Source organism: Herpailurus yagouaroundi, unplaced genomic scaffold (genome assembly GCF_014898765.1).
Source record: "Herpailurus yagouaroundi ecotype Mexico unplaced genomic scaffold, PumYag 215, whole genome shotgun sequence".
Lineage (NCBI taxonomy): Eukaryota > Metazoa > Chordata > Mammalia > Carnivora > Felidae > Herpailurus > Herpailurus yagouaroundi.
The window spans coordinates 2,112,291-2,127,757 of record NW_024412446.1 but is presented as its reverse complement, the minus strand read 5'-3'; the positions used below and the strand labels follow the sequence as shown (position 1 = coordinate 2,127,757).

General features: G+C 38.0%; 1 protein-coding gene across 1 annotated transcript in view; it reads right to left on the bottom strand.

The window, feature by feature from the left end:
* Positions 1–15,467, bottom strand: part of CCT6B (chaperonin containing TCP1 subunit 6B) — a 32,115-nt gene that overhangs the window by 3,668 nt on the left and 12,980 nt on the right. Inside the window, 6 exon segments of the mRNA XM_040455221.1 lie at positions 344–477; positions 7,253–7,400; positions 7,706–7,802; positions 8,381–8,437; positions 8,439–8,454; positions 10,943–11,100. Of these exon segments, the coding sequence (XP_040311155.1) occupies positions 344–477; positions 7,253–7,400; positions 7,706–7,802; positions 8,381–8,437; positions 8,439–8,454; positions 10,943–11,100 (610 nt within the window).

The window sequence follows — 15,467 nt, the reverse complement described above, 5'->3', positions numbered from 1 at the left end:
AAACAAAAATCTACGCAAAAGTCTAGTTAAATTTTAAGTCCTAAACTTTTTCATTATGATTAATCATAAACCATTTTTGAAGGAAATTTCTGGACTTACTTCCACTTTTGGAGCTCAGAGATTAGCAAGGGGGTAACTTAGTGATTTCAGGAAACTCTGACAAGGATTCTGAGCTATTATCCCAAAAGTTTCCCTGCTTTTGCTGTAAAATATCTTAGACAAAACTGTGTGGGGAAATGCAAATTAAAACTCTCTCTACTCTGGTGTTAGATAATGTGGGCAATTTGTAATCCAACACCCTTAGATCTAACCAGTTGTTCTTTAGCCATTAGGATAGTTGTACCTTAGGAATAATGAGTAAGGCATTAGCAAAAGCTTGTACTCCAAGACGAGCTCTTCCTTTTACACTATGCTTGTAATTAACAAGAGCTTCAGCTATTGCCACTTCAACTGCACCTGCTCCTGGAACCACACAACCTATTGGAGGAAAAAAGATTGGCAAGACATTCCATACAGGGAAAAATAATTAAACAAAATAAACAAACAAAAAAAATAGAGAAAAAAGCAATTAGCTATTCAGGTGTGTTCTAATACCTATTATATGGCCTACATCTAAAATATACCTAAGTAGACACAGAAATAAAGTAAGTTGCATAGTTCAGTGATTACTTAGATGTCTTATGAAGCATCCTGAAGTTACATACCATTAAAAAATTAGGCATGGTACAGACAACTGGCTGCAACCAGCTTATTTGTTTGTAAAAGTAGACATTCTTCCCACCTTCATCTTATTCCTTTATGACTACATGCAAAAGGTAATTATTTATCATGTATAGGGACAGGTAATAAATTGTAACATCCGATTTGAAAAAAATTTAGGCCAAGATGATTTGGCCACCATTTTGGTATGGAATTCTTGGGACTTAATGAAGTATTTGTTTTCTATACTGAAGCAAAACCCAAACTGCTACCTAAGGAAAAAATATAGGTGTTTTCATTATTCTAAGGCAAAAGCTCTGTTTAAAAACATCAATTTTCACAACAGGATATGACTTTTATACCTGCCGGTATGGTTTTATAAAGTTTATGACTCTCCTTTGCATCAGCAAATTTGTTTTGGAATCACCCATCTTTAAAACAAAACAAGAAGAATCTCTCCTTTGTCCCACATCATTTTTTTTTAATATTTGTTTATCTATTTTGAGAGAGAGAGAGTGAGCAGGAGAGGGGCAGAGAGAGAAGGAGAGAAAGAATCCCAAGCAGGCACCGCGCTGTCAGCACAGAACCCAATGCAGGGCTTGAACCCATGAACTGTGAGATCATAACCTGGGCCGGAATCAAGAGTAGGATGCTTAAAATGACTGAGCCACCCAGGTGTCCCTATCCCACATCATTTTTTAATTACTAGCCCCTTCTTCTGCTTCTCTGTACAACAAAACTGTTCAAAAGAGTTGTCTACCCACAAGATGATTGCATCCTTGCTTCCCATTCACACTTTTAAAAAGTTAAAAGCTCCCGAGGCGCCTGGGTGGCTCACTCTATTGAGTGCCTGACTTCGGCTCAGGTCATGATCTCACAGTTTGTGGGTTCGAGCCCCACATTGGGCTCTGTGCTGACATCTCAGAGCCTGGAGCCTGTTTCAGATTCTGTCTCCCTCTCTCTCTGCCCCTCCCCCACTCGCACTCTGTCTCCCTCTGTCTCAAAAATAAATAAACATTAAAAAAAAATTTTAAGTTAAAAGTTCCCTGTGGTGTAACACTGTATGTTAATTATACTGGAATTAAAACATAATTTTAAAAAACTTTTTTAAGTTCCTGTGAAATACTGAATATACACAGAAGAATATTTATATGTGTAAAGTACAAAGAATAAATGCACAAATAAATGTACTCATGTACTTCCCACCCGGCTTAAGAAACAGAACATTGCCAGTAACTTTGAAAACCTCCCTGATCCCATTCTGTGAAAACGCAACATATCACAATTTGTGGGATGCTACTCAAGCAATACCTGAAGAGAAACTTATATCACTAAACACCTATGACCCACCTAGAAAGAAGGGTCTCAAACCAATGACCTCAGCTTTCACCTTAAGAACTAGAAAAGAGTTGGGGCGCCTGGGTGGCGCAGTCGGTTAAGCGTCCGACTTCAGCCAGGTCACGATCTCACGGTCCGTGAGTTCGAGCCCCGCGTCGGGCTCTGGGCTGATGGCTCAGAGCCTGGAGCCTGTTTCCGATTCTGTGTCTCCCTCTCTCTCTGCCCCTCCCCCATTCATGCTCTGTCTCTCTCTGTCCCAAAAAATAAATAAACGTTGAAAAAAAAAAATTTAAGAACTAGAAAAGAGCAAATAAAACCTAATATAAACAGAAAAAAGAAATAATAAGAGTGGAAATCAATGAAATAAAAATGAACAGTGTCCAAAAAAAAAATAAACAATGTCAGAAATGAAAAAGGTAATATCACTATAGATTCCACAGACATGAGAAGCATAATAGTAAGGGAATATTATGAACAATTTTATGCTAATAAATTTGAAAAGTTAAGGGATTAGCAAACTTTCTATAAAAGATCAGATATAAATACTTCAGGTTCTATGAACCACACCATCTCTTTTTAACTAATCAACTCTGCCACTATAGCACAAAAAGAGCCACAGACAATACATACATGAATGGGTATAGCTGTACCCCAATAAAACTTTATTTACCAAAACCAGGCAGCAAAAAGGATTTAGCTCATGGGCAGTAGTTTGATCATCTTAACAGATGAAATGGACAAATTTCTTGAAAGACACAAACTCAAAAAAGACAGATAACCTGAATACCCCTGTCTCTATTAAAAAGACTGAATTCATAGTAAAATTTTCCTATTAAGAAAACTCCAGACCCAGATAGCTTTACTGGTGAATTCTACCAAACATTTAAGAAATAAATACCAATTCTACACAAGATTTCAACACTTTCAGAAAATTAAAGAGGAGAGAATACTTTCCAACTCATTCTATGAGGTCACCATTATTCTAACAGCAAAAAAGATAAAGGCATTACAAGAAAGAAAATACACAAGTACCCCTTATGAACATAGATATAAAAATTCTTAACAGCATAGAGGCGCCTGGGTGGCTCAGTCGGTTAAGAGTCCTACTTCCACCCAGGTCATGATCTCAGAGTTCATGAGATCTAGCCCTACCTTGGGCTCCATGCTGGGCATGGAGCCTCCTTAGGATTCTCTCTCTACCTCTCTCTCTGCCCTTCCCTCATTTGCACTCTCTCTCTCTCTCTCTCTCTCTCTCTCTCTCTCTCTCTCTCAAAATAAATAAATAAAACTTAAAAAAAATTCTTAACAGCATATTAGCAAATCAAGTCCAATAATATATAGAAATACATAGCAGCATTACTTACAATACCCGAAAGATGAAGTGATCTAAGTTTCCATCACTGGATAAATAGATAAATAAAATGTGATTTATACATACAATACAGTATTATTCAGCCCGAAGAAGCAAGGAAATTCTGACACATCATTCAAGGATGAACCTTGAAGACATCGTGCTAAGTGAAATAAGCCGGCCCAAAAAGACAGATACTGGATGACCTCAAATGAGGTACATAGAATAGTCAAATTCATAGAGACAGAAAGCAGAATAGTGGCTTCCATGAGCTGGGAGGAGAGGGGAATGGAGAGTTATTATTTAATGGGTATAAAGTTTCAGTACTTAAGATGGAAAATGTTCTGTGGATACATGATCATGATGGCTACACAACAGTGTGAAAGAAAGGATTTATTGCCACTGAACCGTAATACTTACAAATGATTAAAATGACAAACTATATATTTATATCCACAATTTAAAAAAAATAATTTTAAAAATTGTAATCCATTTTTAAAGAAAATAATACATCATAAGTAAGTAGGATTTACCCCAAGAATGTAAGTTTGGTTGAACATTTGAAAATCAATGTAATTTACCACATTAATAAACTTAAAGAGAAAAAACATGTAATCATCTCAATAGATCAACAGAAAAGCAACTGACAAAATCCAACATCTATTCATGATAAAAGGTCTCAGCAAGAGAGGGGAACTTCCTCAATATGACAGAGGGCTTCTATGAAAACCCTACAGCTAAATATCATACATAATAGAGAAAGGCTGAATATTTTCCCCCCATTATCAGGAGCAAGGAAAGAATGCCCACTCTCACTATTTCCATTCAACAATGTATTGCAGCTTCTAGCCCATGAAATAAAGAGAAAAAGGAAATAAAAGATATCCAGATTGGAAAGAAACAAGTAGAACGGTCTTTATTAGCAGACAACATGATTATTTATATAGACAACTCAATTAAATCTGTAGGAAAGCTACTAGAATAAGTGAGTTTAACAAGGTTGCAGAATTCAAGATCAGTAAACAAAAATCAGTATCTATATGTTAATCAGAAATTGAAATTTTAAAAACATCATGTATAGGGGCGCCTGGGTGGCGCAGTCGGTTAAGCATCCGACTTCAGCCAGGTCACGATCTTGCGGTCCGTGAGTTCGAGCCCCGCATCAGGCTCTGGGCTGATGGCTCAGAGCCTGGAGCCTGTTTCCGATTCTGTGTCTCCCTCTCTCTCTGCTCCTCCCCCGTTCATGCTCTGTCTCTCTCTGTCCCAAAAATAAATAAACGTTGAAAAAAAAATTTTTTTAAATAAATAAATAAAAACATCATGTAAATAGGATCAAAATTCATGAAATACATAGATACATCTGAAAAAAATATATGCCACTAAAAATCACAAAATATTGCTGGGTTAAAAAAATATATATATATATACATATATATACACATATACATATGTATATGTATATGTGTGTGTATATATATATATATATATGAGTGTGTGTGTGTATATATATATATATATATATATATATATATACACATATATATATATTGCTGAGACAGAGTCAAGAAAGCCCAAATAGGGGCACCTGGAGAGCTCAGTCAGTTGAGTCTGACTCTTGATTTTGGCTCAGGTCATGATCTCCTGGTTCATGGGATCCAGCCCTGCATCAAGCTCTGTACTAACAATGTGGAGCCTGCTTGGGATTCTCTCCACCTCTCTCTCTCTCTCTCTACGTCTCTCCCTCCCTCTCTCTCTCTCTCTCAAAATAAATAAATAAACTTAAAAAAAATAAACTTATTTTAAAAAAAGAAGGCTGAAATAAATAGATATACCATGACTCAATATTGTTAAGATATCAAGATAGCAATTATTCCCAAAATGTTCCACAGATTCAGTGAAATTCTAATCAAAATCTCAGCAGTCTTTTTAGTAGTGACAAGCTGATTCTAAAATTCATATGGAAATGCAAAAGATTTTAAATAACCAAAATAACTTAGAAAAGAACAACATGAGAGGATTAACATTGCTGATTTCAAGACTTATTATAAAGTTACAGTGATCAGGATAGTATATTAATATTGAGCCAGACAAACAGATTAGTGGAACAGAATAAAAACCCAGAAATAAAACCACACAAATATGGACAAATGGTCTTCATCAAAGATGCAAAAGCAACACATTGGTGAAAGAAGAGTCTTTTCAACAAACATAGCTGTAACACTTTGATCAAAGGTATATTATGGTATACCTAAGAGTTGATTTGCTGGGTCATATAGTATCTCTGTGTTTAACTTTGAAAAAAGAAAAAATTTTTAATGTTTATTTATTTTTGATAGAACACAAGGCGGGGAGGAGAAGAGAGAGGAGACACAGAATCTGAAGCAGGCTCCAGGCTCTGAGCTGTCAGCACAGAGCCCAACGCGGGGCTCAAACTCACAGACCGTGAGATCATGACCCGAGCCAAAGTCGGACACCCAACTGACCAAGCCACCCAGGTGACCCTAATTTTTAAATTTTTAAATGTTTATTCATTTTTGAGAGACAGAGACAGAGTGCAAGCAGGAGAGAGGCAGAGAGAGAGGGAGACACAGAATACAAAACAGGCTCCAGGCTCTGAGCTGTCAGCACAGAGCCCGACGTGGGGCTCGAACCCACGGACCATGAGATCATGACCTGAGCTGGTCAGTCACCCAATGAACTGAGCCACCCAGGCACCCTGTCTCTGTGTTTAACTTGTTAAGGAACTCCCAGTTATTTTCCAACAGTTCCCACCAGCAATGTTGAAGGCTCCAATCTCTCCACATCTTTGCCAACATTTATTATCATCCAGGTTTTTTGATTTATAGCCATCCTAACAGTTGTGAAATGGTATCTCTTTATGGTTTTCATTTTCATTTTCCCAATGACTATGTTGAGCATTTTCCATGTGCTTATCGTTCTATTTTAAACGTCTGTTTTTTATTGAATTATCTACCTCAACTCCTTTTAGAAGGTAATTTATAAATTATCAATAAATAATAAATGCTAATATTCTGTCCTAATCATTCTTAAAATTATACTACATCTAAGGTAACAGAATGAGTTCTAAGCTATTAAATCCTTTTCATGGTTTTAAAAATAAATTTCTAAAAATAAAAAAAACTTTATTATAGTGTGGGGTAACAGTCTTTCCATCCTGGAACTATGGCCTAGTTTGTCCATAACCTTGCAGAGAAGGCCCCAGGGCTGGTGAATGAACACCAGCATTTGGTGCTGGTAAGGTCACAACTTACCTGAAGCCCCGACTGGCCACATTTTGGCGCTATGCCAAATTAAGCTGGCTCCTCCAATTCCTGCTGAGATCCCTACAGCTATTCAGAGCTTGAAAAAAATAGCCAAAAGCACTCAAACTGGTAGCTTCAAAAGGTTCACAGTTAAGGAATCTCGCTGACTGGTTTGGAGGCCACTGAGGTGTGGATGTGGTTTTATGTCGGTAAGATCATAGGCAAGCATGGCATCATTGGCTATAATGTTTGAAGACCAATCTTTAACATCTATTTACATTTGGTTTGTTATTTGAGCCCTCTTGGACCATGTGTAATCACACTGGTATTTGAATAAACTAAGACAACGTATCAAAAAAAAGATACTATAGCATTAAATTAAGTGCTTTTTCATTTCATAAACAGAAGCTAATTAAAAGGGCAGCATACTCACTACAAATAATGCAAAGGAAAAATCTTCACAATCCAAATTATAAATTGTCCAAAGTGAAATAAAGAAGAGTAATCAGTCATATCTTCTAAAATACTGTGTGTACCATGACAGATTTAGTACCGCTTTTAAAATACATAAGGTTCATATCCATCATCAAAAAGAGCCTACCATCTTCAATGGCATTTTTGATGGCACGAAGTCCATCCCTTAGAGCATCCTTGATTTGTGTGAGAGTATGCTTATTTGGTCCTTTAACCAACAAGGTGACAGAACGAGGGTTAACACAGGCCTCGATAAAAGTGAACTTTTCTTCACCCTAGAGGGTAATCCAAGAAGATATAACTCTAATATTTAATGTCATTATGAAGTGAAGTCCTAGTTTATAATATTAGAATCCAATCTTGCAAATTTTTCTCATCAAACATAACTAAATAGACACTAAAAGCAGTTAAGTTATATTTGAACTCTTAACAAACATTTAGAAAGATAAATTGTAAAATACATCCTGGGAATTATTCAGATATCAAAAGGTAAATCCTGAAAGAAAAGATTTAGTACATTAAAAAAAAAAAAAAAAAGTTTACTTTTCACTTTATAACCACTGCCCACAGATATACTCACTAATGTACACTCATGTACAAGACCAGCATGCCCCAAACAATGTATACTGAGGTCTTCAAGAGAATTCACAGCCATTCCACCACAAGCAAGAGAGAGTCTGAAATTACAGAGGTCGTCGTAGCTTTGATTATGGTAAGCATGAAAGACTTAATTTCTCAAAGGTGAAAAATACCTAACACAGAAGACTGCATTGTCACTGTATTGTACTGTTTTTAAAATCTGGGTTTTTAAAAAATTTTTTAAGTTCATTTATTTATTTTTGAGAGAGAGAGAGCACACAGGGGAGGGGCAGAGAGAGAGGGAGAGAGAGAAAATCTCAAGCAGGCTCTGCACTCTCAGTGCAGAGCCCAATGTGGAGCTCAAACTCACGAAACCATGAGATCATGACCTGAGCTGAAACCAAGAGTCATATGCTTAACTGACTGAGCCACCCAGGCACCCCTAAAATCTGTTTTAAGAAGATGAAAACCTTTGTCCTGCAACAAAGTTCTGACGTAGGTTAACAATCTTGATTTTTGACATTTCCATTATTTATTGAAATTAAAAACAAAATTTGGAACATGTATGCTACTACTTTGCTCAACAATGTTTACATGCAAGTTAAAAGGAATATCATGGAATCATTTCAATTTAATCTGCTAAAAACTTAGGATACATAATTATCTGCAAGCTTACCTTTCCATATTTCTTCTTTTTGCCCTGCGAAGAGCTACTATGCCATGTTTTGCAAGAAAATGGATCAATTCCCTAAAATCAAATTAGCAAAAAGTTATAAGCACATCTTAAGCCACTAGTTCTCAAACTTTTTTTATCTCAGCACTGCTTCACATTCTTAAAAATTAAGAGCCCAAAAAACTTTTGTTTATGTGGACTCTAAGTTATCATAAATTAAAATTCAAAATAATAGTAAACTCATTTTATGTTAACATAAATAACATTTTTAAGTGAAAACTTACTATACTTTCATAAACAAAAAAATATGTAGGTTAAAGTAATGGCACGGTTTCACATTTTTTATATCGTTTTAATGTCGGTCTTAACAGAAGACATATGGAGTCTCATCTGCTTCTGCCTTCAATATGGTGTGATATCTTGTTTTGGTTAAAGTATATGAAGAAAGCTTGGCCTCACACAAATACATACTGGGAAAAAGAGGAATATTTTAATAACTTTTCAGATAAATGTGGGTGTTCTTCTTTGATACTACACCAAAACTCAATAAATAATATTTTCTTAAAGGTTAGTTTCGAGGTGAAATATGGAACTTATCAATAAACTTTTCTTCTTTAAATTTTTTTAAAAATGTTTATTTTTAAGAGAGAGAGAGGGACAGAGTGTGAGCGGGGGAGGGATAGAGAGAGAGGGAGACACAGAATCCAAAGCAGGCTGCAGGGTCTGAGCTGTCAGAACAGAGCCCAGCACGGGGCTCAAACTAACGAACCCTGAGCTCATGACCTGAGCCAAAGTCCAACACTTAACCAACTAAGCCACCCATGGGCCCCTCAACAAAATTTCCATACTCTCTCATATGAAAATCCACCTGTCTGGGGCACCTGGGTGGCTCAGTTAAGCGTCCAACTCCTGATTTTGGCTCAGGTCATGATCTCACAGTTCATGATTTCAAGCCCCGTGTAGGTATCTGCACTGACAGTGCGGGGCCTGTTGAGATCCTCTCTCTTCTGCCCCTTCTCTTCCTCTGTCTCTGCCCCTCCCCTGCTCACTCATGCTCACTCACTCTCTCCCTCTCTCTCTCTCTCTCAAAAATAAACTTTAAAATAATAATAATAATAAAATCAAATCCACTTGCCTGTCTTACACTTCGAGTGTATTATTTACCCATGCATGATTTTGTTAAATCATATGGTTTTTTTTGTCATTTAGAAAACATTGAGGGTGGGGGATGGGCTAGATGGGTGATGGGTATTAAAGAGGGGACTTGTGATGAGTACTGGGTGTTGTATGTAAGTGATGAATCACTGAATTCTATTCCTGAAACTAATACTGCACTGTATGTTACCTAACTAGAATTTAAATAAAAATCTGAAAAGAAAAAAAGAAGAAAACATTGGTTCACTATGTTAAGCAGAGCTTCCAAATGCTGATACATTTCATAGTTCTACAATATCAGAAATATCACATTTGCTAATATCACCATTAACATTATCAGAAAAGTCCTTTAAGTATTGAAGAGCTGTGACATTCACAATGACAGATACAAGTTTTCCAAAATTTTAATTTTTGCTTGAAAGCTCAAATTTATTGGCAACAAATACCGTCAACTGTTTTCCTTGAAGTGACAGAACCACTTCTTCTTTTTCGAGAAAAACCTGCCAAATACCCACATCTAAATAACCATAGTTTGTCAGTTACTTTTTTTTTTTTTAATTTTTTTTTCAACGTTTATTTATTTTTGGGACAGAGAGAGACAGAGCATGAACGGGGGAGGGGCAGAGAGAGAGAGGGAGACACAGAATCGGAAACAGGCTCCAGGCTCTGAGCCATCAGCCCAGAGCCCGACGCGGGGCTCGAACTCCCGGACCGCGAGATCGTGACCTGGCTGAAGTCGGACGCTTAACTGACTGCGCCACCCAGGCGCCCCAGTTACTTTTTTTTTTTAAGTAATCTGTCTGCCCAACGTATGCCTTGAACTCACAACCCTGAGGTCAATAGTCACTTGTTCTACCCACTGAGCCAACCAGCTGCCCCTGTCAGTTATTCTTTAAAGTAAAAATGGCATTCCATGAAAAAAGTGGCTAGGTCAGCTTGCAACTCAATTATACAAGAGTTTTCCTTCAAGATAACCATATTCTGATGTGCAGATTTCACACTCCATCACACAGAATTATAAAAGGATGCCTATGTAAGGATCAAAATTCAATAAAATTAGTAAGTTCTACCACTTCATCAAGATATTCTCAAATGAAACTTTTTTTTTTAACCGCAAGTGTACGGTAAAATGGGAAAAAGAATATAATGACTATTAGTACAGTTTGGTGCTACTGCTTTGATTTGTACTAATGCACCAGTAGTTTTACCTAACGTTGACTTTGCGTGATCATTGCAAATGTCAGCACAACGTAAAAGGCATTATTATTACTATTATTATCATGAAAATAATTTTGACCTCATAGACTCCCTGAAATGGTCTTATGGACTCCCGGGAATCCACAGACCACACTCTGAGAAATGGTGAAAAACATTTACACATAGTTAAAATCAAAATTTTCTTTCTCATCTTTTGATTAATGACAACAAATCCTTTACTGGACTGAGCACAGACTTTGTCTTTCAGGTCTATTATTTTTTGTACTCGATCTTCAATAAATTTTCTTTCAGCTTTTACCAGTTTCTCTTTCTCTTCAGCAGACTTATAAAAGAAACCAGAGCTCACCTCTCTAAAAGATTAATAAAAACAAGCTAGTAAAGGCAGAAGAGAGAGGAGGAAAAGGCAGAAGGCGCTTACCCTAAACATCTGGCAGGGAAGCAAGAGATTAAAAAAACACTTTTAGAAAATACAATTTCAGGAGTGCCTAGGTGGCTCAGTCGGTTGAGTGTCTGACTTCAGCTCAGGTCATGATCTCACAGCTTGGGAGCTCGAGCCCTGTGTTGGTCTCTGTGCTGACAGCACAGAGCCTGCTTTGGATTCTGTGTCTCCCTCTCTCTCTGCCCCTCCCCTGCTCACGCTCTGTTGTGTGTCTCTCTCTCAAATAAATAAATGTTAAAAGAAAATTTAAAAAGAAAATACAATTTAAAATTCACAAAGAGTAACTGACACGTACGTTTTTTCATATTCTAGTGATACATTGCAAGAAAGGATAAACGCATCTTCTACTCGTTTCTTCATATCTGGATGACGGGCACCATGATCCAGAACTAATCCTCTGATCAACCTATTAAAAATATGTAATGTTTCTTCCTCTGAATATACACTCTAAAATTTGTTATAAAATAAGGATTGTATTCTTAAAATTGTAACAGAACTACTGGGGCACACATTGTTTCCTTGCACCAACTTTAAGCCTAACACATAATTAGCAAAATTAGAAAAGAAAATTTATTTTAACACAGTGTGACTGGGAAGTCACAATGAAAAGTCAACCCAGAATTATTCTCTAAATTATGTGGCTCACACATATGACACAGCTGGTCAAGTATTGAAAGGTAGGCACACAGTGAGTTTCTTAGGAACATTTGTTCAAAATAATTATATGGGACCACCAAACACTGTTAACCTAAATGTCCAATAATAAGGCATTGTTCAGCAAATAAATGACCCAACTATTTCATGGTCGTGAAAACTATGTAATGACATGGAAAAATATTTACAGTGGTAGCTGATAAACAAACACAGAATAGCAAACTACCTACAAAGCATGATTATAACTACTCTTTCAGAAAATAAGCACCTCAGTACTGACAAGAAAAAATGAAAAGAAATTAAGAGTAGAGTTATGCTTGGGTGGTAGGAATACAGATAATTCAGGAGTGGGAGACACTTTTTTCCTATCGTTGAAATTTTCTTTCAAGAGTAAATATTTTTATAACTTTTAAAACTTCATTTATACCCAATTAGGGAGTGGTATTTCTATTTACAAATCTTTTATAACCAATATTTGTTATACATAAACATAAAAGAAATAATTGTTAAAATAGTTAAACACAATTATAAGGAAGTTTTCAAACTTTTAATTTAACTACTAATTTTAATCTGACTACAACATTTTAATCTAATTATCCAACTACCAGCTGAAAGTGCAGAGCTTTTCTTTAGGAAGAAAACAAGCAAACTATATGTTCAACACTTGTCACTCTCCAGGTCTCTTTACTCTTCCCCCCTCTCTCATTCTCAGCAAGTGACCTTGTGCTTTGAGAAAATACACTGTCCCATCACTACCTCTACCAGTCCACCTGCACTTGACCCTGAACCTCCTGTTCCTATGAGCGAACTGTCCATGCTCTTCTCTCAGGTTAACCCCTGCATGTGTGTACTCTATTCCCTTTCTGGTCTCTGCTCCGGCATCATCCCCTCTTCCCCCATGTCAGTTCCTCCTGCCTCCAGGAGCATTCTCGTCAGGACACAGACTTGCCATGAAAATTCTCATCTTTAAAACAAAGAATGCTTCTCCTTCAAGTCCCTTCCCATCCTCCCTTCTAGCTACTGCCCGTTTCTCTGCTAACCTCCTTGGAGCTGTGTATGCTTGCACCCTCACTTCTTCCTTAACCACTTCTCTCTCTCAAGCCCACTTCAATCCAACTTTCACACCTACTCCTTTATTGAATCAGTTCCCATCCAAGTCACCAAAAACATTAAATGCCTTCCATATCTAATGGTCAATTTTCAATCCACAACAACTTGCTCTAAGTTTCAGCAGCATATGACATACTTGATTATTCTCCCCTTGAAACATTTTCCTCTCTTAGCCTCTGGGACAATACTTTCTCTTGGCTTTCCTCCTATCTCAGTGACCATCCCTTCTGGTGCTGAATCCTTCTCATCTTCTCAATTTCTTTTTTTTTTTTTTTTTAGCTTATTTATTTTGACAGAGAGAGTGTGTGTGAGCAGGGAAGGGGCAGAGAGAGGGGGAGAGAGAGAGAATCCTAAGCAGGCTCTATGCTGTCAGCACAGAGCCTGACATGGGGCTCAAACTCACAGACCACAAGATCATGACCTGAGCCTTAATCAAGAGTTGGACACTTAAGCGACTGAGCCACCCAGGCACTCCTTGTCTTCTCAATTTCTAAACATTTGAGTTTCCAGGGACCAACTTTAAACTTCTATCTATATTCACTTCTCAGCTGATCTCACTACCTCTCATAAGCTTTAAGTCATCTATACACAGATGACTCCCAAATATTTTTCTAGATCAGACCTCTATTCTGAACTGCAGACACACCTCTCCAACTCCCTACTCACACATGGATGCCTAACAGGCATCTTAAAACATAACATTTCCCAAACTGCGCTCTTGATTTATTTCCCCAAATCTGTTCCCCCGAGTCTTTTCCATCCCAAGAAATGGCATTTCCCCTTCTTCAGATGCTCCATGCAAAGCCCCAAGAAACATCCTTGACACTATTTCTGTCACATTCTATGTCAAACCATCAACAGATCCTACTGCTCCTTCTAAGTATACCCTGATCTAAAGTGTTTTCACCCCTCACCCGTATTACAACAGATTCCTGACTGGGCTCCACTTCTGCCCTTGCCCTGGGAAATGCCCTGCTTCACAGTGCATTCTGCCCACAATAACCACAGAGATACTTCTGAAATATAAATCAGAACTGCTATTGCCCTCAGCAATAGTAGACTAATTTGGACCAACCCTACTACCAAAAGCAAAATGCTGGGTTAAAAACAAAAACCTTAGGAGCACCTGGGTGGCTCTGTGGTTAGGCGTCCAACTTTGGCTCAGGTTCGTGGGTTTGAGCTCTGCATCGGGCTCCGTGCTGACAGCTCAGAGCCTGGAGTCTGCTTCAGATTCTGTGTTTCCCGCTCTCTCTGCCTCTCCCCCACTCACATTCTGTCTCTGTTTCTCAAAACTAAATAAACATTAAAAAAATTAAACGCTTAAAAACACTGGAGAGCTTTAAAATAGTAAAGAAAACATGAACTCCAAAGGATAAGAAAAGAACTGCAAGTACTCTTATCCTAAAGTCACTTGACAATTCAGATCAATCTGAACTTGGGTTTCAACAACCTCACTATGAGAGGGGGACAGAATGAAAAGCTCAGGGCTCATCGAAGGTAGAGGGTCTAATAGGAGACACTCTTCACTTTAAGTAGGAACACCAAAGGGCTACATACTCAGGGCATAAACCAGAAGGATGAACTAGAAGCAAGCAGTCCTCATATGAATCAGTAGTTACAACTACCAACTGGATATTTGGGATGCCTGGGTGGCTCACTCAGTTAAGCATCTGACTCTTGGTTTTGGCTCAGGTCATGATCTCATGGTTCATGAGATCAAGCCCTGTGTGGGGCTCTGTGCTGACAGCGAGGAGCCTGCTTCAGATTCTCTCTCTCCCCCTCTCTGCCCCTTGCCTGATCATACGCTTCCTCTCTCTCTCTCTCTCTCTCTCTCTCTCTCTCTCTCTCTCTCAATAAACAAACATTTAAAAAAACAAAACTAGGGGCGCCTGGATGGCTCAGTCGGTTAAGTGACTAACTTCGGCTCAGGTCATGATCTCACAGTTCATGGGTTCAAGACCCGCATCGGGCTCTGTGCTGACAGAGCCTGGAGACGCTCAGAGCCTGGAGACTGCTTCTGATTCTGTGTCTTCTTCTCTCTCTGTCTCTCCCCCTGCTTGCAGTCTGCCTCTCTCAAAAATAAATATTAAAAAAAATTTTTTAAACACAACTAGATATTAAAAACAAACAAAAACAGAACCCTCAAGCTGTGGATTTAATTTAAAGTATTCCCCAGGCTCCTTGCAACAGCAAATTCAAATCCTCTGTGCAGAAATGCACCTTCATCCTAGGTGTCAAATAATTTCTACAAATACCTTTTTCAAACATGATGAATGGCACATATAGAAACAAACACACATCGCTTCTCGGCCTTTTGGCTAAGATCAAGTGTAGAAACAAAACACAGGGGCGCCTGGGTGGCTCAGTCAGTTAAGTGTCCAACTTTGGCTCAGGTCATGATCTCACAGTTTGTGCGTTCGAGCCCAACGCTGGGCTCTGTGCTGACCGCTCAGAGCCTGGAGCCTGCTTCAGATTCTGTGTCTCCCTCTTTCTCTGCCCCTCCCCTGCTCGTAC